We start from the raw sequence: 22,838 nt of genomic DNA, 5'->3' as shown, positions 1-22,838 counted from the left end.
TCACACCTATAATCCTAGCACTTAGGGAGGCTGAGGCAGGAGAATCCAGGAGGTCGTGACCAGCCTGGGCATGATAGCGAGGCCTCATCTCTACAAAAATCAAAATTAACTGTGTGTGGTAGCATGTGCCTATATTCCCAGCTGCTTGGGAGGCTGAGGAGGAAGGATCACCTGAGTGAGTATAGGAGGTCGAGCCTACAGTGAGCCCTCTACGTGCCTCTGCCCTCCAGCCTGGGCAATAGAGTGAGATCCTGTCTCAAAAAAAGGTTTTGTGTTTTTATATACATTTAGGTGTATGCAAACATAAAAGCTGTATTTTGTAACTCATTTAAACCAGGTTTAATTTAACTATTCCAATATGACTGGTATTAAAAGATAGCGATATTTTCTATAATAATAGAATGTTATTTTATAAAATTTTGTAATAAGATATATACTCGACATTTCTTAGGAAGGTGAAGTGGTTGCTGTCAGTGGTGGAACCTCTGAAGAAGAAGAGAGAGCATGGCACAGTGACGGCAGTACTAGGTTTGTGAGATACTTTTTTTTCTTCCAGGTGTTACATAAAATCTTTAGAAACCTGAAAATTCTTTTTTTTGCAAGCAGCACATTTCAGAGTCTCTTAAGTTTAAGGTTAGTTCTTCAGAGATTCTTTGTAGTAGCCCAAAATTTAGGAGTTTTTCTTTCTCGTATGTTTTCTCTAGAGAAAAAAAGTTTTTTTGTAATTGCAGCTAGATCTGCAAAATGATTTATTTAACTTTGTCTTCTTATTTGGTATTTTATCTTCTGAATGCTGTTATTTATGACTGAATCACAAACTAATTTTATTGCTGTTTTTGAGAAATATTTAAGTATGAAATTATAAGTAATGAGAGCTTACAAGTTGTCTTATGTGATGGAATTTATGGCCTACTAATAATAATGATGTGAATAAGCTTTTCTTGTTCCTATTATCCCCACCTCATTTGGCCATGCTAGTGAGAATTCCTTTATATCCTGGCACTGGTGATTCACATTGTTGAAGGGCTGATGGCCTTGGTTAGCCTCACAAGGTCTTGGTAGCAAGAAGGGAGTGTAGCCTTGGGTGGTAGTGATTATGTTCCGCCCTTTATACTTACTCCTTTATACTTACTTAGTGGCTTTTAAAATAGAAGTGCCAACGAAAGTATGAAGTAGAGGCAGTAAGAATTTCTTGCATGAGTTCTAGAATCAAGGGCTTTTCTATTCCCACAATAGTAATTCCTAGTAATGATATGCAAGTGCTCTAGTAGTTTTTCTTGTTCAAAATAGGGCAGTGAAGGAAACATTCACTTTATTTTGACTCAGCAATGGAAATAGAGTATTTCAAACTCAAGACACTACAGGGACTTCTGTATTGAAAAGTAGCAGTGGCTTCAGCAGTTGAGGGTAATTGTAAAGAACAGCAGACTCTGGAATTTGCATTTATGTTTATCCTGGCAGAAGATGATCTTCTGTAAAAGCCAAGTACTCCATAGACTGGTGACTGTGAGATTTAGCAGGTGCCATTTATTGTGACTGTAGGCTAAGGGTAATGTAAGTAAAGTACTCATTCAGTTTAGAACAGCTTGTTTTAGAATAGAGTATCTGAAATTATTTTTTGTTTGCATTCTAAAAATTATTCTGAATTTCATAGTGAAATCAGTAAATCATAATGAAAACACCTTAATTATTGCATTTTTATCTTTGTTGATTATTCTTGGGGAGATTTAGATAAATGCCTATATGGGACATTGAGACTAGGGGAGGGGTGGTGATGATGAAATAAAACTCCAAAAAAATCTGCTCTCTCAGTGTTGGCATTAACAGCAATATTCTTAGAGGCCTGAGGTCATCCATTACTAAATCTAGGCAGATTAATCATTGATGTTAGCATAGTATAACTTAGATTACTTTAAGACATTTATATATAAAAACTGTGCAAAATAAATAATTAAATATTTTCAAATTCTAAAATGAATACAGAAGATAACATAATTAGATTATTTTACAGCATCAGTTGAGTTCAGTAAAACATATGTCTATAAAGGTATACTTGAAAACAAATAGCAAACAGGATTGGTAGCGGCCCGTAAAATAGTAAGGCCTATATTTTCTTGAAACATGACATGCTTTGAAGCATAAGGCATACCTCAGACGTAGGTAGGTAGAGTCAGTTTATGTGTATGAGTTTCTTTACATGCCAAGTAAAGTTTGCAAGCTTAGCCTTTCCACTGGGTAGGAACACTTCTGACCCTGCCAGTTCAATAGCTAGCTACCATGAGGGCACCTATATTGTGCCTTGGGCGTTGCCCGTAAAATGTCCACCTCCCCTCAAAAAAGGAATCTCTATATCTCCTCAGTGTTGACATCTTCTGTGCTTTCCAGGGCTAACTTTCCACTGTAGCTAGAACTGAGAATGGTGACAACCTCCTGTTCCTGGTTTTGTCTGCCCCACAATGTCTTTAACATAGGCACCCTCAGAAATTAATGTTTTTCTTAAAAATCTTGGAAAGTACTTTAATTTGTTTCTTCATCTTAATTTTTTTTGAGATATTTTAGTAAAGCTTGTAGAATTTTAAGAAACTGTTGAAGATGAGTTGAAAGTGAGGGAAATATTTTTTAATTCACTGAGTGTATAGTGTTCTGTCACTCATCTTTATTATGATCTTCTCATTTTTATAAAACAAAGTCTTAAAATTATATCCTGTGTATGTATTTTTAAAGTTTTTTTCTCTTTCTAGTGATTACTCCAGTGATTACTCTGACTGGACAGCAGATGCAGGAATCAATCTGCAGCCACCAAAGAAAGTTCCTAAGAATAAAACCAAGAAAGCAGAAAGCAGTTCAGATGAAGAAGAAGAATCTGAAAAACAGAAGCAAAAACAGATTAGAAAGGAAAGGAAAAAAGTAAATGAAGAAAAAGATGGACCAACGTCACCAAAGAAAAAGAAGCCCAAAGAAAGAAAACAAAAGGTTTGTTTTTGTAATTATAAATTTAGTATTTTCTATGTTGACAACTCAAAGCACACATTTTTAAAGTACAGTTGAGCATAAACATTATTGAAATGTACCAGCAAGTAATAGAAAAACCGACATACACATAGTAAAATAAAGTGCCAAAATATATTTGGTTTGCTCAGATTTTTAGTTGTGTATCATGTAAGAGTATTTACTTTAAAAATTACTCTGTTTTAAATATTGAGCATTTGATCTTTAAAAAGATCACATTTTTCTCAATAGTCTAGGGGATTTATCTTTTTTATTTAATGGAAAATACTTCATGCTGCAAAACATAGTTTATTAGTCTGTTAATTGCCTTTATATATAATCATCCTTATTAATTGTTGTTGCTGAAAATAAACAGAACGCCTTTGGATAGCATGGCATGGAATGAAAATGGCAAAACTTGGTAGAGTTGACCACAAGACAAATAAGAGTCTCAAGTGGGACAAAATGTGCTTGTAGCACATGCCCTTCATTGATCTGCAGAGTGTGTGAACCATCCTTTTTCGGTCCTTAGGTCAGTAGCAATACACATTTGATTACTACAAGTTAAATCTGTGGGTAATTTTAAAGAGAGAAGAGAAGTAACTAGAAAGAATATCTGTCAGCTCTTAATGGAGTTGAAAATCTTTAACCCTACAAATGAAAATGAGAGCTGTTTAGTTTTTGTTCTGAAGTTCATGCATATGAGGTACATGTTTTCTGAGCCCTAAAAGACTGATGGAAAGCACATTTGTTAAAAATATATTTTTGTAACCTCTGCCATTGTGGAATTGAATATTTGGAGAATTAAATGCTAGGAGACATTCGGGTCTTTATACCCAGAGAACTTGCAAAAGTGTAAGACTATGAGTAGGCATAGTGGCTCATACTAGTAATCCCAGCACTGTGAGAGGCTGCAGTGGGAGGATTACTTGAGCCCAGGGATTTGAGACCAGCATGGGCAACGTAGCGAGACCTCATCTTTACAAAAGAATAAAAAATTAATGAGGCATGGAGGTGGCGGTGCACCTGTAGTCCCAGCTCCTGGGGAGGCTGAGGCAGGAGAATTGCTTGAGCTCAGGAGTTTGAGGCTCTGGGAAGCCATGATTGTACCACTGTACTCCAGGTCGGGCTTGACTCAAAAAAAAAAAAAAAAAGTAGAAATACCTGTCTTATATAAGTGCTTATTTTATCCACATAGGCTTGAGTTCTTGTTTGTTTCCATTTTATAATTATGAATTCCTTTAATCTGGATTCCATAGCTGCTGTTCTTGTCTCCTATTCAGAGATGCAGTAAAGTCATCTAAGGGGGTACCTCACATATCTCCCTTATGCCAGTGGCAACTCTGAAAACGAAGTCAATAAATATTTGTCAGGTGCTTACAGTTTTTTTTTTGTTGTTGTTGTTGTTTGTTTTTTGGAGTTGGAGTCTCACTATCGCCCAGACTGGAGTGCAGTGGCCACTCCCGGCCACCGCAGCCTCAACCTGCTGGGCTCCAGTGATCCTTCCGCCTTAGCCTTCCAAGTAGCCGGAATTACAGGCGTGCACTACCACGCCCGACTGATTTTTTGATTTATTGTAGAGCTGAGGTCTCGCTGTCCAGGCGGGTCTCGAACCCGCGGGCTCAGGCAATCCACTCAACTCAGCCTCCCAAAGGCGCGGGATTACAGGCTGAGCCACCGAGCCCGGCTGCTTACAGTTTTTAAAGTAATAGAGTAGATAAGTGTAAGATATAGTACTTACTCTAAAAATGGTATGTGGCTAACAAGATGCTTAAACTCCCCAAGATGAAAATAGAGGAAATGCTGGGTGTGGTGGCTCATGCTTGAAATCCCAGCACTTTGGGAGGTTGAGGCGAGTGGACTGCCTGATCCAGCCTGGGCAACGTGGCAAGACTGTGTCTCTACAATAAAATAAAAAAAATTAGCAGGGCATGGTGGCGCACACCTGTAGTCCCAGATATTCGGAAGGGTGAGGTGGAAGAATGGCCTGAGCCCAGCAAGTCAAGGTTGTGGTAGCTGTGATTGTGCCACTGCATGCACTCCAGCCTGGGTAACAGAGTGAAATTAGAGGAAAAATAGAGGAAATGCCACATGATCTAATATATTTAATTTCTAGATTAAATTTGGAGGTAATAAATCAAACTGGAGCATCTTATATTAGGATTTCAGATAAGTCTTCCTAGAAATAAGATTTTAGCTGGGCCTAGCAATAATCCCATGTGTGGAAAGGAAAGAAATCAACTACTTCCGGGGGGGGGATCTCAAATAATAAAACTGGAAATTTTGGTGAATACTGAATGCATTTGATACCTTTAATGGTTGTAATTACTAAGTGTCAGAAATCTGTAACGAAAAATTCTAGGTTTTCCAAGAATAATTGGAGAATAAGATTTGTCCTCAAAATTATTCTTTGTGATGCCAAAGTCATAAATATTATTTTTATTTAATATACAACTTACCTGTCTTAATATTAGAGTTGTTAGCTATTCCAGTGAACCATAGATATTTTTCTTAGGGAGAGAAGTACTTGCCTGATGCAGTTAATTATTACAGCCTGCCATATTGAGGCTGGAATTATGATTTTCAAACTTTTTCTTTTATTTTTTATCAAGGGAAACCTTATTCAAACAAACTTCTGCTCATACCTTCAATGTATAACTGATAAAATCATAGCTGACATAAGTAAAACACAGTAGAAGTTTCTGGTTATGGGAGCTAACATTGTTCTACTCAATGCATAACATAGTGGCTACTTGATAACTTTCTGGATCAAATAAGTATTTGCATATCATTTTAATTTCCCAAGTGTGACCATAACTTATTTATGAAGCTTTCTCCTTGAGCCTGTTGCATTCCAGCCCTCTTAGTCTCAGTGGTGTGAGAATGCTCTCTTTTAGTTGTTTCTACCTGAAACCCTGGAGTTTTCCTTCATTCTTTTTTGTTCTCATATTCCATATCCACTGCTAATGGGTTATTTGATAACTGTTGCTCCTAAGTACATTCATTACTTGACTGTTTTTCATCACTTCCACTGCTGTCACATAGGTTTGAGCCACCATGAGCTCTCATTTTGGATCACTGCTGTAGCCTCCCTTCTGTCTTCCTGCTTCAACCTTTTTCTTCCTGGGAGTCTGTTCTCTAAAGCAGGGGTTGACATTTTTATTTTTGTGGAGGGCCAGCTACTCTTCCATTGTAGCGTTCATAGATAGTACATGAACAAACGAGTACGGCTGTGTTCTGGTAAAATTCAGTTTACAAAGATGGTAGGCTGGGTTTGCACTGTAGGTCATGATATGTCGATCCTCTTCTGACATGTTCAAAGGGATCCTTCTAAAATATCATTGAGGCCATATACTTCTGCCTAGACTTCTCTAACATACCTATCTCGTATGTAGTAAAATCCAAAGACCTTCACCCTTCTCCTTTATTACTCTCCAGTGTGAGAATGCTCCCAATGTGCTTGACTGAGAAACAGCACAGTACGGTTAAGAAGAGGAAAACCAATATTGGGAAACAACTAGGTACTTGTTGCAAGCGGTGTTCTCTGATACCATATTATGGCGTTGCTTTATTCGTAAACTTACATTAATTCAAAGTGATAACTGCATTATCTTTTAAAAAAACACAACAGAATAAAATTTAGAGTCTCAGTGCACAAGCACGGACTCAAGCCCTTTTTAATCATTTGCATAAAGTTTATTTTTTAAAATATCAGGTTTCATAGACTCCTAGAAAGTCCATTTTTCCTTGTTCTAAGATAAAAACTTCAAAACCATTCTGGCCACTTGCGGGTGACCAGCAAAGTTAAAAAACTTTCTCGGAGGCGTAGTTTTATTTTTATCCTTGAGTTAAAAAGTAAGGGACCTGGCTTGACAACGTGTTGTGCTTGGGGAAAAAAGGTGAATTTTTAAAAACACTTAAAAGAGAGCCAAGAAAGTGAAATGGCTGCTTTAAGAAGAGAAGAGGAGCATTTTTAGATTATGTAGATGTCCAGCTGATGGAAATAATTAGTCTTCTATATCTTGCACTACTCAACTCATATGAGAATTTCTCATTTAGTTCCAACATACTATGACTAAGATTTAAAAAAAAAAAAAAAATACTCAAGCGTTTCTTAGTGTTACATGGAATGTTTATAAAACAGTGTTTTAAAAGGGAAGAAGAATACACAGAGTTTGTACTTCAGGGGTTTGTGAGGGATATCTTGTTACGTTGATTGTGAATGTTTTCTGTGATTTTTAGTTTTGCTATCTAGTTCTCCTTTTATGCAGTGATTTAGAGAGATTGAGTAATTACTACAGCTGCTGCTATTTTTTCAGAATAAGCTTTCTGATGCTTAAAGAATACAATTGTCTGTGAAGGTTTGGTTCCAGGACTCCCGTGGATACCAAAATCCATGGATGCTCAAGTTTCTTATACAAAATGGCATAGTATTTGCAGTGTACTCTACCATCCTCCCATATACTTCAAATCAGCTCTAGATTATTTATAATACCTAATATAATGCCTACACATCATTTCAATTGTAGTACTCAGTGCACAGCAAATTTAAGTTTTGCTTTTTGGTATTTTGTGGAGTCTTTCCCCCCAGATATCTTTAAGCTTGGTTTGTTGAATCCTTAGAGGCAGAATCCATAGACACAGAGATCCAACTTTTTATGCCAAGGTTCCTTCGCTTTTTACTTAACTATCTCCATAGTAATCTTAAGGAGCAGATGGGTGCATGAATTCTTTCATGACAATACCACTTTCCAATGTTCTCAACTTTCTTAGAGGTTGGCTGTGGGAGAACTGACTGAAAATGGTTTGACGTTAGAAGAGTGGTTGCCTTCAACATGGATTACAGACACTATTCCCCGAAGATGCCCGTTTGTGCCACAGATGGGTGATGAGGTACTTTTATGCTTTTACATTCTCCTTTATTTTGTCAAATAGTTGTAACCCTTTGCACTTGGAGACCTCTCACGGATCACCTACCAGAAACTTGATAGCACTTTTGTATGAATATTAAAAAAAAAAGAATCACTTCATATAAAATAGTATAGCATTGGAACAGATAATTTTATTGTATCTTATTGTAATATTTGGCTTATGGAATTTTGGACATTGAAGAACTTATTCATGACAATGAAATAAGCATTTTATATCTTATATTTTTCTGTCGTGTGGTAACGTGTGAAACAGTCACTGACAGGTTCATTGATACGTGTTGTACATTAGTAATTTGACATCTTCCACCTGTTGTTTTCTATTCAAGCAGACAATGAATGCGTCTTGTTTTCTTCTTCCACATTAATAATATGTAATTTATTATCCAGTCTGTTGTTTGAAGATCATATGGAAAGACACACTCATGATTCCTGAAAACCGTGAAGAGAAGTCTAAATCTTTTTTTTTTTTTTTTGAGTCAGAGTCTCACTCCATCGCCCAGGCTGGAGTGCAGTGGCGTGCTCACGGCCATTCACTGCCATTCCAGTGTTGACCTGCTGGACTCCGACGATCCTTCTGCCTCAGCCTTCCAAGTAGCTGGAACTACAGGCGCGCACTACCATACCCAGCTAATTTTTTTGATTTTTTTTTATTGTAGAGATGAGATCTCGCCAAGTTGCCCTGGCTTGTCTTGAACCCACAGGCTCAGGCAATCCATTTGCCTCGGCCTCCCAAAGTGCTGGTATTACAGACTGAGCCACCAAACCCGGCCAGATGAGTCTAAATCTAACTCATCTTTGCTGCCGCTTATGTTATAGCTCTCATTTTTGTCTTTTCATTTTGCTGTTGTTCTGCAAAGTAAATAAATGGATAACAGATTTCTGATTGTCAGTTATGAAATCACAAATTGAAATTTCTTAGAATATTATTTTTCCAATTTTACTTTTCCGACTTGGTGCAGATAGATATATTAGATCTATGCTGCGCAGTACCTCAATAGGATCTGCCTTCAACTTCCAAAGTCTCTCTTTTTTTTCCCCAAGGCTACAGTAACTTTCCTATCTTTTCAAGTTATGCTATATGATACAAAAGGTATACTCACTGCTGTCTTTCTCATACAGACACTCTTTATCACTACCTTCTGTTACAAAGAAGTGATAGCACTTCACATATTCTCTTTCTATATGACACCAGCTGATATTTTTTACATGTACCTCGGTATATATTCCATCTCTTTGTTTGGTTTTTCGTGTAGTTTGAATGGAAAACTTCAGGGAAACTCGTTTTTGAAAAGTTTGCACTTGCGTAAGTTTGTCCTGTAAAATCACCAGCGGTCTCTTTATGCCCCCTCAGAGAGGACATGGGACATCAGAGTGGTTTGCTAGACTTACAGGTTGCATCCCAGTGCAAAGGGTTAAACATTTTTTTATAGCTCTTGAAAAAGAACTCTAGAAAATGGCGGCAGTTTCATAAAGTGTCTCATTCTAGTTGTTTGTAGCTGTGTATGGACAAATTACAGAAAGGAGGAACGATCTGATGATCTTTTCTTCCTTTGTAAGGCTACTCTAAGCGTGGCAGTAGTAAGTCTAAATATTATAAAAGAGTGAAAATTGTTTGACATTTTAAAAATTAGCGTCTGTTTTTTAATAAGAGAGTTTATTGTCTGCTTTCTTTTGCCTTCTAAGTTAAAACATACTTATTTTTCATAGTATGAGGTCTGATATATAGCATATTAAAGGAAAAACATGACATTTAGCATTTTATTTTCATTTAACTTTATTTCTGAAAAGTGTTAAAGTGTTTTATTTACCCACAATGTTCATAATTTATTTGTTCAACCTTTTAAAAATCTGTAATCTTAGAATAGGAAATATTATTTATTTGTTAAGAAAATGAGAATGGGACCATTATTTTAGAATTTTAGAATATATACTTATAAGAACTTACATCAAAATATTTTATTCACTTAAGATTCATGTCTTATATTGTACTCAAATTTTAAGAGGCAGTGTTATCTGGTGTTCAACAGAATGGCAGTAATAAATTGGGAATTAAAATACAGGCTTCTTTAGCAAAACACACACAATAAAGTGGTAATTGATAGTTTTTGTTTGTTTGTTTTTTAAGGAAAACAAAAAGTTCTTAGTGCTAGATTGACCCCACAATACCGTCTGGAAGAATTTGTTTAGAGACCCTACTTGCCTCATGAGACTGGAAGGGCACGGTGTTACCACATTGCTATACTGTAGCACAATAATAGATTCTAACAAATCTTGCAGCACTAAGAAGAGGCTAAAGTATATTTAATATATTACTCCAAGATGGCCAGCAAGTTTGTGATTCCTTGTTGAATGATTTCCTTGCTGGTGATTATTCTGCACAGTTCCTTAGCTTGAAAAGTTTCAGACAACTGGAGCAATAATGATACTGATGAACAGATAAAAGCACATAGGACAGCGATTCCAAAATTTTACTGAGAACTCAATAGCATTTTTAAACACTCTCTTCTATTTTTTAGTAGTGGGAAGAAAACTTGGTGTCAGACTACTGTGTTCAAGTACTATTTCTACAAGATAGTTCTCAGGAGTCACTTAAATTTGATCTTCATGAAATGAGGATAAATATATGAGGGGGGATCCCCCCAAAATGGGAATTACCTTTTGGACAGTGGGCACCTTGTATGTAGTACAGGCTTTCCCCCACTAGGTTAAGTATTCTAGGGACCAACGCATCAGCATCAGTGTACCACCTAGCATTGTTGTGAGAGGCTGCATTCAGTTTCAGTGAGTTTTTTTATTTTTATTTTTTTTGGAGATTCTTTCAACATGTTTGCCTGTTTCCTGATGGGTGATTTAAACAAACAGCCTGCCCACTCCACACTGAGTGAGTGAGTGTTCAGCAGTTTTTGACCAAAACCGACATGGCCCTTGTGCTCCACCCTCCCTATTCACCCAGTCTTGCCCATAGCGACTTTTTTTGGGGGGTTGGGTTCCCATGGACGAAAATAAGTCCTCAGAGGGAAACATTTTGCCAGTGTGGCAGAGTTGAACCCCAAAGTGGCAGAAGCATTAAAAGGCATCATCAGCATTGACAAGTTCAAAAACTGTTTTGAGCAGTGGGAAAAGCATCTTGATAGGTGTATTCCATTAAACACAGAATAGTTTGAAGGTAACTGAAGTTTAAACGTGTGAGAATCAATACACAATTTTTTAATAAATTCCGGGGTTTGGGGGGTATCCTAATAAGCTTTACTGTCCTATCAAGATTTATGTTAAGATTTATCAAGTAAGATAAAATATATGTGACTATACATTTTTCATTTTAAAATTTTCTGTATATGTACAAACAACTTGCTAAGAAAGTAAGAACAAAAGTAGGTGGACAGTAAACTTATGACTTCTAGTTACAGTTGACTTTATTATGCAACATATATAAGCCTATTTTGAATAAAATAATAAAATGGTGAAACCAAAAATTACTGCTCATCTTAACTTCTAAGTATTTACCTAAAATAATGTTAATTAGAGCACTTTGGTTATTATTTAAGTGTTGTTGGGACTTGAGGAATGGCGGGGTGGGGGAGTCGGTATTAGATTTCTGTTTGTTAAAGGGCATTCGATTTTTTTTCTTTGGAATGTTAGCTGATACCCTTGCACCTTGGATTAAAGGAAACACCTTCAGATTTTTTAAGCTGTGACTTTATTTACTTCTTAGGTTTATTATTTCCGACAAGGACATGAAGCCTATGTTGAAATGGCACGGAAAAATAAAATTTATAGTATCAATCCCAAAAAACAGCCATGGCATAAAATGGAATTACGGGTATGGCATTGATTTATTATTTAATATCCCCAAAATGCAAGAATTATGGAGAAAACTGTACCAAAGGTTACTATTTACACTGTAAGAAACTGTATCATGAAGGTATCTTGTCTAATTGAAGCAATCCTAGAAAGTAGAAGGTGTTTAATTTTCAAAACAACACAGGATTTGACTAAATATATATACTTTGATGCAGTTTGCAGGTTGGACACACAATTTAGTTATAGTTAAACTTAGATAACACTAATGTTTAAGATAAGCTCTTTGAGTATTTCTAGATTTGTTAGCAGTAGTTCAGAATTATCTATGTCTTTGAAATTATATTGGAAAACTTTTTTCAGTATACGTTTTCTGTATTTTTCTCTTTTTTACTTCAAAAAAATTTCAATGTAGCTTGCATGCTGTAATGTGCACAGACTTTAAGTACACAGCTCAGTGAGGTTTTTTTTTGTTGTTGTTGTTGTTGTTTTCTTTTGAGTTGGAGTCTCACTCTGTCGCCCAGACTGGAGTGCAGTGGCCGCTCCTGGCCACCGCAGCCTCGACCTGCTGGGCTCCAGCGATCCTTTTGCCTCAGCCTTCCAAGTAGCTGGAACTACAGGCGTGCGCTACCACGCCCGGCTGATTTTTGATTTATTGTAGAGATGAGGTCTCGCCAAGTTGCCCAGGCGGGTCTCGAATCCGCGGGCTCAGGCAATCCACTCACCTCAGCCTCCCGAAGCATGGATTACAGACTGAGCCACCGAGCCTGGCTGCTCAGTGAGTTTTTACATATATTCAGTCATCACCATCCAAATAAGATTGAAATATTTTCTTAACTGTGTTTCACAGCCTATTTTGTGGTTTATTTGTAAAGTTGTTTTTAAAATTTTCTGTGTCTTTCTTAGGAACAAGAACTTATGAAAATAGTTGGCATAAAGTATGAAGTGGGATTGCCTACCCTGTGCTGCCTTAAACTTGCTTTTCTAGATCCTGATACTGGTAAACTGACTGGCGGATCTTTTACCATGAAGTAAGGACTGTTGAAAGAGGCAGTGGTTTCTTAGTGTTGTAGATTGTTTTTCAAGATTCAGATAAATTTGAACGTCTTTTAGATATTTTTAGGTATGTGACCTAATTAATTTGTTTCTATTTATAATTAGATACCATGATATGCCTGACGTTATAGATTTCCTAGTCTTGAGACAACAATTTGACGACGCAAAATATAGGCGGTGGAATATAGGTGGGTAATTTGTTTAGAAGCCATAGGCGTTTTATGTATCATTTTTTCCCTAATACGTGATTAACTATTTTACATAATTTAGAAAAAGATAATTGGATACATCTTTTTTGGTATTTTTAGGAATGCTAATAGGAAAGTAAAATACTGTATCAGAGGTATTTAAAGGTTTGTTTAATCTAGTTGATGCTGAAATTTTAAACATTTTCTCCGTTAAATTTGGTAACTGTTTATTGTAAGATTATGACATTTTTTTCACTATTTTACATGTTGAATTAAATTTTTATGCAAAAATTTTAATAGCAGGTTTCAAATTTGTAGCCAAATGAAGCCTTAACAGAATGTGTAAGTTTGGACTGGAACAGAGCTGAACTGACGTTTTTCTTTGATTAGTTAATCCTGTTAAAGTGTTTAAAATTAAGAATGCCATTAAGTCTCAAAGAAACTTTAAAACCCTTAAAAATTTTTAGACATTTAAGATACATTTTTTTATACAGATGGATCTGTTATTCATTAGAGTAGATCTCTTAAAAATTTCAAACAGGGCCAGTATTTGTCATCTTGGAGTGTGGTGTGATGTATATGTGGCATATGTAGTTTGAAAAGCACATCAGTTGATACAGTCTGTCTCCTTCAGTGCCACTGAAAAGCATTGGCATGGTGATTTGTTTTTTCTTGGTTAGTCTTGGTAAACTTACATGTGTGACATGTGCTGTGTTTTTTCCTTTTGTTTTTTGAGAGTCAGTGTTTTACTCTATTGCCCAGACTGGAGGGTAGTGACACAATCGTAGCTCACCACAGTCTCAACCTCCTAGGCTCAGGTGATCCTTCTGCCTCAGTCTTCTGAGTAGCTGGGACAACAGGTGGGCGCCACCACACCTAGCCAATTTTTAAAGTTTTTTGTGAAGACAACATCTTGTTATGTTGCCTAGGCTGGTCTAAAACTCCTGAACTCAAGTGATCCTCCCACCTTGGCCTCCCAAGGTACTGGGATTTCAGGCATGAGCCACTGCGTGCGTGCTTTATGAAAAGAAATTAGAAAAATGCAAGTTTGCAAAATATGGACATGGCAGTTAGAAAATTTTATATACTTTGTGCCATTTCCCTGGAAGCTGTGAAAGATGTGTTTCATCAAATAAAGGGAGTAAACCAGGAAGGAGAAAAATTTGGAATCCCCTCGGAAAACAGGAAGTCCAGAGCAGGAAAAGCCAAAAAAAATTCCCAGGTAACAGTCAAAAGAAGTCTCAGGGTAGCAGCTGTCTTGCAAGTCTAGAATATAAACATCTAGAAAATGTCCTCCTAGAAGGAACTCTCAGGGGAAAAAAATGGAACTCACAAATTATCGAACAAGTTTGACTTTGTGGGAAATAATATTAAAGAGTATTTTTTTACAGCATGAGCTGTTAGTGAATGAGTGTAAATAATCATTAATTTAGAGAAAGCCATACATAAAAATTAAGTAATTCTTAATTTTAGGAAAAACAAAATTATACAAGAAAGAAATTGTATGCTACTTATATTTGGTGCAAGCAATATTTACATACGTGATAAAAACTGAATACGGATTAAATGTAGTACAAATGCCTTTTATATACATCGTCCTTCGGTATTCCTGAGAGATTGGTTCCATGACCTCCATGGATAGCAATATTTTTGCATACTCAGGCCTCCACAGTCAGTCATGCAGAACCCCGGATGTGAAAAGCCTTCCACATACGTGGTTTTCACATCCTGGTGTTAATGTATTTTGATCTTCATTTGATTGCTGGTGCAGAATCTGCTGATATAGAGAGCCAGCAGTATTTATTGGAAAAATCTGTGTATTAATGGACCCAACCAGTTAAAACCTGTTATTCAAGGGTCATATAATACTGTCAAAAACAGATGCATAAAGCAATAGCCATATATTCATTTATAAATGTGTAAGTAAGCTCAATGAACAAATAGTATTTCTTGATGTTGGTTGTAAACCTCGAGTACATTTGATTTCTTTCTTTCAGTTATTCACATACATTACTTGATAAGGTGGATTTTGCTTTTTTAAGGATGTGCATCTGCCAGTAAATTGCAAAACAAATATTAGAAATCAGAGTCCAGGAATATTCCAGAAGTGAGCTCATAATCTAGACAAAGAAATTTAGCTAGCCTTGGACAAATCAAAGAGACATTTTAAGTAGATGAACATCATGATTTTCTCATTTGGATCTTAAAATTTTTTCTAGATGTAGAGGTAAATATTTCTTGTAAAGTGACTATCTGTTTAGTCTTTTATATCTGAGGGTATATGAATCCACTCATAGACTGTTGCTTAAAATTGATTTAATAATAATTTTCACTTCAACTTGTTATCAGAAACGTTTTAAGGCTTCCTTTAAATCATGGATTCCGGTCTTTGCTTAACGTCATTGTTAGCATTACACAGATACTGTTCATTGTGGTTAGGCACACATTATCCAGTTTCTCTTTAGCATAATGATCAGTCTGCGTAAGGTCATAAGAAGTAAGTCTATGACACTCATTGCGTTTGCTGTACAGTTGGGGTGGTGTCAAGAACGCTGTCTATTAAATTACATAGTAGCCTCTTGGTAAGCTCAGTGTCACTAATGTGTATCTAAGGAACAATTAGAGACTTTCAATCTAGTAACATATTTCTCAACAAGATGGAGTTGTTTGCTAGTAATTTACTCCTGACTCTACTTTTCTGTCATTATTTCCTTTTACTTTTTCTTATTTTTAGTTCATTTTATCATATATGTCTTTATAAACTTTTCAATCCTTTTTGGTAGAAAAAAATGAGAACATTAATTAATACTTTTCTCTTTATAAGTTTGAAAATAAAACTGATTCAGATTATTTGCTAGCTGGATTCATTTTTTTAAAATGAGGTTAAAAATAAAGAGTATCTTAATAGGAGGCATTATTCAAAAACTGCCATGAAGTAGACAATGCCATTTCTATTTTATAGATGAGGAAATTGAAGTTCAAAAATAACCAGTTAGTGTGTTCAAAGTCATGCAGATATGTTCTTTGAACCCAAGTCTTTCAGATTAGCCTATGCTAGCCAGGAGAAAACAATAAATATTATGATAGCCAAGGAAGGGGAAAAGCATTGCACAAAGGAAATGAGTGACTTGTTTATATGACAGGGAAATGTTTATATGACAGGGAAAGAAGCTGAGAAGATTTAGATAGGAAAGGGCTATAGCATTGGTCTTCAGCAAAAGCAACTTAAGTAATATGACAGCAGTTGAATGCAGTTGGATAATGAAGTAGACACAAGAAAGGGAGAGTATGTATATTTATAACAGGGGTGATTGAGATGAAGAACGACGGGTTGAATTTTGTTTGGTTTTTAAGTCTGGGTCTTGATTGTTGGTTGGGGAAATTTGCCTGCAGAAAGTAAGAAATTAAAGATAGACTATATATCTTTGTTAAGCAGAGCCTACCTAAATTATATTTCTATTTGAGTGAAAAGTTTGGGTGTAGTCCTAATGAAGAGTTTAAAATGCTAGATAGGTTTTAAAAAAATGCTTAAGACAGTTTCTTTGTACCTTAATGAAATCTGAGAAATGGAATTGAGAACTGGTAACAGTCATACTTCAGATATTCTTATTAAATACCTTTTGTCATTCAGTATTGCTGATTTTACTTAATTATTTTTAGAATATGTGGGCTACTTTTTAATGTGTCTTCTGAAATCATGTAGGCAGTTTAAGTACCTTAAAGGTTTACTTTTAGGAAAACGCAGTAATGGCAGTAATACATTTTAGAGAAATGAGATGACTTTTGTTCTTGTCCAGGTGACCGTTTCAGATCAGTCATCGATGATGCCTGGTGGTTTGGAACAATTGAAAGCCAGGAGCCTCTTCAGCCTGAGTACCCTGATAGTTTGTTTCAGTGCTATAATGTTTGGTAAGAAAATATTTGCTGTATTTTAGCTCACCTAGACTTGCTTTGGGTTTTTTTCCCCATGTGTTAATTAAGGGCTAAATATATTTCTTTTAAACGCGGAAGCAATTATTTTTATAATTTATTTCATAAAAATCATGCAGTATTTAGATTTTTTAATATAAGGCTGTTTCTTCCTTTAAGCTGGGACAATGGAGATACAGAAAAGATGAGTCCTTGGGATATGGAGCTTATACCTAATAATGGTAAGTGTATGTTAGGCTTTGTGTGTCTGCATTGAGGAGTTAATGTCTTAAATAAGAAATCTGATTTGCTAACTTAACTACCACAGGTGGTGGTTGTATCGAATATCAAATAGAAAATAACCATTTATTATACACTTATTATTAACCCTAGCAGTAGAAGAGATTCAGCAGTGAACCACATAGATATAATCCTTATCCACTTGGAATTTCTGGTCTAACAGGGAAGATCAAAATTAATTTATTATAGCAAACTATGAACGTGTTTTGTTCATTCTTACCTCTAGAAAATGTGTATTTGGAGAAGAAAGATTTTTTTGTAGTTTTAGCAGAAAGAGTATAACATAATAGTTAAAAGGCCAGGCTTTTGAGTGAGACATAGATTCATGCCCTGGCTCTGTCATTTTTTTATGTGATCTTGGCAAGTTTTATGAACCACACAACCCCAGATTTTAGGACTCAACCTTTGAAATTTTCTAAGCTCATACTGCCTTTAAGGCTGCTTTGAGGATTAAATGTCATGTGTGTAAAGTGCTTGTTACAGAGCCTGACACCCATTAGAGCTCGATGAAGAGGTGTAGTTATTATTAATGATGATAATATTTGTCACCTTGCACATGGCCTGGCACATCAGGATTTGGGAATTAGCCCTAGGAAGTAACTGTGATAGCTTCCTGATACTGAAAAAAAAATCAACGTGGCTGAAACCTGGGGGTTACATTTTATTTCTACCCCATTGTCTAATTATTATATTTTCTAGCAGATAAAAATAAAAATCTCTAAGAAAACAAAAAAGCATTTGATCTGTTATGTAGTAAAAATAATCACTCATAAATTGAGTTGCTCAGTTTTTATTGTAATCTAAAAAGTTAGAGAAAAGATAACCATTGGAGAAAACAAACCCGACTCATTTTCTCTTAGAAATGAGAAAATGATCATGTGGATAAGCTTAGTTTAATGCCAGAAATCATCACTTTGAAAGTTTAATGCCAGTAACATAGGGTTTATCTCACTGCTAACTTAGAGATGTTTAAAAGTACAAAATACTCTTAAAGAAGTTGTAACCATGCTTCGTGGCTTATTTTCTGGTTTTGTTTCTTTTATGAAGGTTTGAATTTGAAGTTACATCGGACGATTGTAAATATGAGAGAAATGAAGTTAATTGGTGTTGTAATACCTTGGGTATTTTTAAAAATGAATAAGTGATACTGTGATACTGATTTCCTATTTCATTTTCTATCTAAAAATATCTGGGCGGAGAGTGTTGCTGTTCTGTTTGGATACATACTCATGTGTATCCATAAAATTTTAATTACAGTTTGGGAGAAAGAATTTTGATTGCACACAAACAGTGGCATATTTCCCCATGTTTTCCTGATGAAGTCTAGTCCAAAGGAAAAGTTACCTAGCATATTTGTAGATTTTGTGTTATCATCACCCTCTCATGATTCTCTTAGCTAAAATTTTAAAAGATTCAGACATGTAGGACGCACACTTTTATCATTTAAGAACAACAGGCATAAGAATCATTTGTCAGTGTTTATAATCATCCCTTTTTCTACATCCAAAAATTGAGACTTGAAGTATTTCTGAAAACTGGCACTTTAGTCCAGTTTCACCTTGTGTGTATGTTTTAATAAAGTAAGTATGGCAGTTAAATTATGAAGTGATTTTAAAAACTTTGAAATGTGCATCATTTTATAGATGTAATTGCTCCTTCACTTGTAAAACTTTATAGAGCAAATTTCAGCATCATTTTGGTGAAATATTTGTTTATAAATGTAATCCTTTTGAGTTGGGGTCTCACTCTATCACCCAGACAGTAGTGCAGTGGCATGATCATAGCTCAGCATGTCCTCACACTTCTGGGAAGTGCCACCATGCCCAGCTAGTTTTTTAAATGTTTTGTAGAGACAGGATCTCACTAGATTGTCTTGTTCTCAAACTCTTTGGCTCAAGCAGTCCTCTTACCTTGAGCTCCCAAAATGCTGGGGTTACTGGTGTGAGCCATTGTGCTTAGCTAACTTAATATCACTTTCAAAAGTTATTTAAACTGTATTGACCCTTGAAGCATACTTTACTTTGTGAAAGTAATACATTTACCAAGTCTTTACAAAATATACTTTGGTTTCATGACAGTATCAAATCTGCATTTTACACGTAATCTAAATATTAATAAATTACCATATATTTTCACTGATCTGCCTTTCTGTTTATTTCAGCTGTATTTCCTGAAGAACTAGGTACCAGTGTTCCATTAACTGATGTTGAATGTAGATCATTAATCTATAAACCTCTTGATGGAGAATGGGGTACCAGTCCCAGAGATGAAGAATGTGAAAGAATTGTTGCAGGAATAAACCAGTTGATGACACTAGGTAAGTAATAACAGCAAAACATGAGTGTCGAAAAAACTGGCACAAAGGAAAGGAAAAATACTTTTTTTTTTTTGAGTTGGAGTCACTCCGTTGCCCAGTCTGGAGTGCAGTGGCCACTCCCGGCCACTGCAGCCTCGACCCGCTGGGCTCCAGCGATCCTTCTGCCTCAGCCTTCTGAGACCGGAATTACAGGCGCACGCTACCACGCCTGGCTGCTTTTTGATTTATTGTAGAGATGAGGTCTCGCCAAGTTGCCCAGGCAGGTCTTGAACCCGCGGGCTCAGGCAATCTACTCACCTCAGCCTCCCAAAGGTGCGGGATTACAGGCTGAGCCACTGAGCCCAGCTAGGAAAAATACTATTATTCAAACAAAATATTTCCCCACAATATCAGAAGTCATTGGTTTTCAGGCATTTTTAAGTGAAATCTTTCTTTGAATGAGGTCTTAACACAGAATTTAATGATCTAAAACAGTATAAGTGGGGTTTCTCTAACTGAATTTCAGAGTGAGGGCCTCCCAGAAATGCCAGAGGCACCTCTGGAAAATCTGGGTACGCCACAACCCAGTTTGAAAACCTTGACATATTCAAGCTGGCATGATAGCAATTAGAGGAGGCAGGTTGAAAGATGAATTATAATTATATGAATAGCTGTACCAGTTTCCTCCAACTGTGTATCCACATACGAGGAGGATCCAATAAAAGCCCAGAATTATCTTTTGAAGGGCGGGCCCTTTGTAGTAAACTTGGAGTTTTTTCCTCCACATCACACGGTCAACCAAAGTTTTTATCGGGAAGTTTTGAGATGCTTGTGTCAAAATGGCATAACCATGTGCCCCACTCTCTCTGTTCACCCAATTTCACCTCAAGCAACTTTTTTTGGTCCAGATTGAAAAAAATCCTCAAAGGGCGGTGTTATGCCAGTGTGGAAGAGGTGAAACAAAAAAATGACAGTAGGCAAAATTGATGAGCTCAGAAACTGTTTTAAGCAGTAGCAAAAAAGCGTCTCAGTAGGTGTATGGCCTCAAATAAAGAGGACTCTGGCAGGGACGGAAGTGCAAACATATAAGAAGAAATACACAATTGGTTGTAAGTAAATTCCGGGTTGTTTTTGAGGTCCACCCTCATACACAAGAGAATCGTTTTTTTGTTTTTTTTGAGTTGGAGTTTCACTCGGTCGCCCAGACTGGAGTGCAGTGGCCGCTCCCGGCCACCGCAGCCTCGCCTGCTGGTCTCTGGTGATCTTTCCGCCTCAGCCTTCCAAGTAGCCAGAATTACTGGCATGCGCTACCATGCCTGGCCGATTTTTTGATTTATTGTAGAGATGAGGTCTCGCTGCCCAGGCGGGTCTCGAACCCGCGGGCTCAGGCAGTCCACTCACCTCAGCCTCCCAAAGGCGTGGGATTACAGGCTGAGCCACCGAGCCTGGCTACAAGAGAATCTTTTAAGGAGAGAGGTAGAGGTGAGGGCATACGAGTTGCCTTGCTTATGAAAAAAAGAAAACAGTGACCACAAAACGTGATTATCTGAACTCTGTGCTCCCAGAGAAACTAACACTGGTGTGGTAGTTTGTAGCAACCTACCCTGCTAGTAAGATACCGGCTTCAGGGAGTTTGGGGAGCAGCCAACATGAGTGAGAGTAGCTGAAGACATTGGAGCACACAGACAGGAGGATTTTAAAATCTGAGGTCATTTATAAAATATCACACTTTATGAAAACAGCCTTGTGCCTACTGCCTTGAGTAATCTTAGCTGTATTTTAAGATGTGAAGTAGTTTTATATTTGGATGAGCAAGAAGTTGGAAGTGATCTCAACTAGATTCTAGTGTTTGCTCTACGGATTTGCTGGGTGTCGTTAGGTCAGTGATACCAAGTCAGAAACTTCTGAATTTGTTTCTCTTCTCTACTTGCCTGATATTTCAGAGGGCAGTGTAAAGTAGAGATAAGAAATGCATAGTTACGTTTGAATGCAGTAGGTTGCAGGGTTAATGATAGAATGGCGTTGTCAAAAACATGATAATATATAGATTTCTGATATTCAGTATTATCTGTATATTCAGTTAATATACAGAGGGCCTGCTTTCGATTGTAGAAATCTATGTGCACTTAATAGGTCAGATGTATATATTCAGATGTGAATCTAAATTTTTAAATCCTAGAATTGTGCAGTATAAATGTAGACATAATAAAAAGTGAGACTTCTCTTTCTGTCAGCTAAACTGTATATATTTTCTATGAAAAGGCAGTGGCAGACTAATGTTAGATTAGGACTTACTAAAGCTTAATTCAGGCAAAATTCTCCTTGAATTGTTTTGAGCACACAAAAATAAATCTGTAAACTTATCTGTTTTAGATATTGCTTCAGCGTTTGTGGCCCCTGTGGATCTGCAGGCCTACCCCATGTATTGCACTGTAGTGGCATATCCAACGGATCTAAGTACAATCAAGCAAAGACTGGAAAACAGGTTTTACAGGTTAGAACCATTTGCTTGTAGCTTCTAACAGAGGAAGGCTGGTGATCCAGAGGAAAGGGGTGATACTCTTACCATTTTCCATATATAAATGTATATAAATCACATGGGAGTCATGTTAAAATGTACAGACTGATTCAGCAGGTCTGGAGTGGGACTTGTGATTCTGCATTTCTAACAAGTTGCCAGTAATGCTGATGCCACTTGACTGTGGTCCACACTTGGAATACAATTCCTGGGAAGTTTTTCCTCAATGTTGATGGGATTTAATGCTCACTGTCTTAATAGTATATTTTATAAAGCAAGCCAGAGTATTTAATTTTCTCCTAGCTAACATATTTGTTCATGAATTTTTTAATAGCAAAAATCCTGTATTATTTTGCATATATTCTGCTTGTTAATACTAATGAAGACTGAAATTAGAAAAGATTTAGACAACGTTTCATAGCTTAGCGTGAAACAGAACTGGAGTTAAATCCCTTCGTAATTTCAATCAATTTGCATCTTCTGTTAATTTTGGTAAATATTTTGTTCTTAATCTTGAGCTTTGTAAATTTATTGTCTAGAATGTTTTGTCAAAAAATACTTAAATATATGCCTAAATATTCATCTTATATATTTTATATTTATAGTAAAATATATAATTTAAACTTACTTAAGATATGTTTAAATATTTTTCCATAACAAAATCATGTTTTTAGCTTTAGTTTTTTAATATGACTTTTGCCAAAGAGTCTAACAGCATTTATATGACATTGCACTAAAGCTTTTATTTTTGAGACCAGTTTTATATTGCTGCAACCCTTTCCATTGCTCTTCATTTTAACTTTTTGTCATATTTTCTATTCATTTTTTAAATATGTGCCTTTGGTTCTTCAGTT

The 22,838-nt window shown here is 36.3% G+C and overlaps 1 protein-coding gene across 1 annotated transcript in view; it reads left to right on the top strand.

The window, feature by feature from the left end:
• PHIP (pleckstrin homology domain interacting protein) overlaps positions 1 to 22,838 on the top strand; it is a 100,159-nt gene that overhangs the window by 57,496 nt on the left and 19,825 nt on the right. The window contains exons 16-25 of the mRNA XM_021709676.1: positions 456 to 528; positions 2,742 to 2,973; positions 7,762 to 7,881; positions 11,632 to 11,739; positions 12,624 to 12,748; positions 12,879 to 12,961; positions 16,759 to 16,870; positions 17,051 to 17,112; positions 19,332 to 19,487; positions 21,840 to 21,960. Coding sequence (XP_021565351.1) covers positions 456 to 528; positions 2,742 to 2,973; positions 7,762 to 7,881; positions 11,632 to 11,739; positions 12,624 to 12,748; positions 12,879 to 12,961; positions 16,759 to 16,870; positions 17,051 to 17,112; positions 19,332 to 19,487; positions 21,840 to 21,960 — 1,192 coding nt within the window. The remainder of the gene's footprint in view (positions 1 to 455; positions 529 to 2,741; positions 2,974 to 7,761; positions 7,882 to 11,631; positions 11,740 to 12,623; positions 12,749 to 12,878; positions 12,962 to 16,758; positions 16,871 to 17,050; positions 17,113 to 19,331; positions 19,488 to 21,839; positions 21,961 to 22,838) is intronic.

Source organism: Carlito syrichta, unplaced genomic scaffold, assembly GCF_000164805.1.
Source record: "Carlito syrichta isolate Samal-C Ts95f unplaced genomic scaffold, Tarsius_syrichta-2.0.1 Scaffold273106, whole genome shotgun sequence".
Classification (NCBI taxonomy): Eukaryota; Metazoa; Chordata; class Mammalia; order Primates; family Tarsiidae; genus Carlito; species Carlito syrichta.
This window is presented reverse-complemented; position numbering and strand designations above follow the sequence as displayed.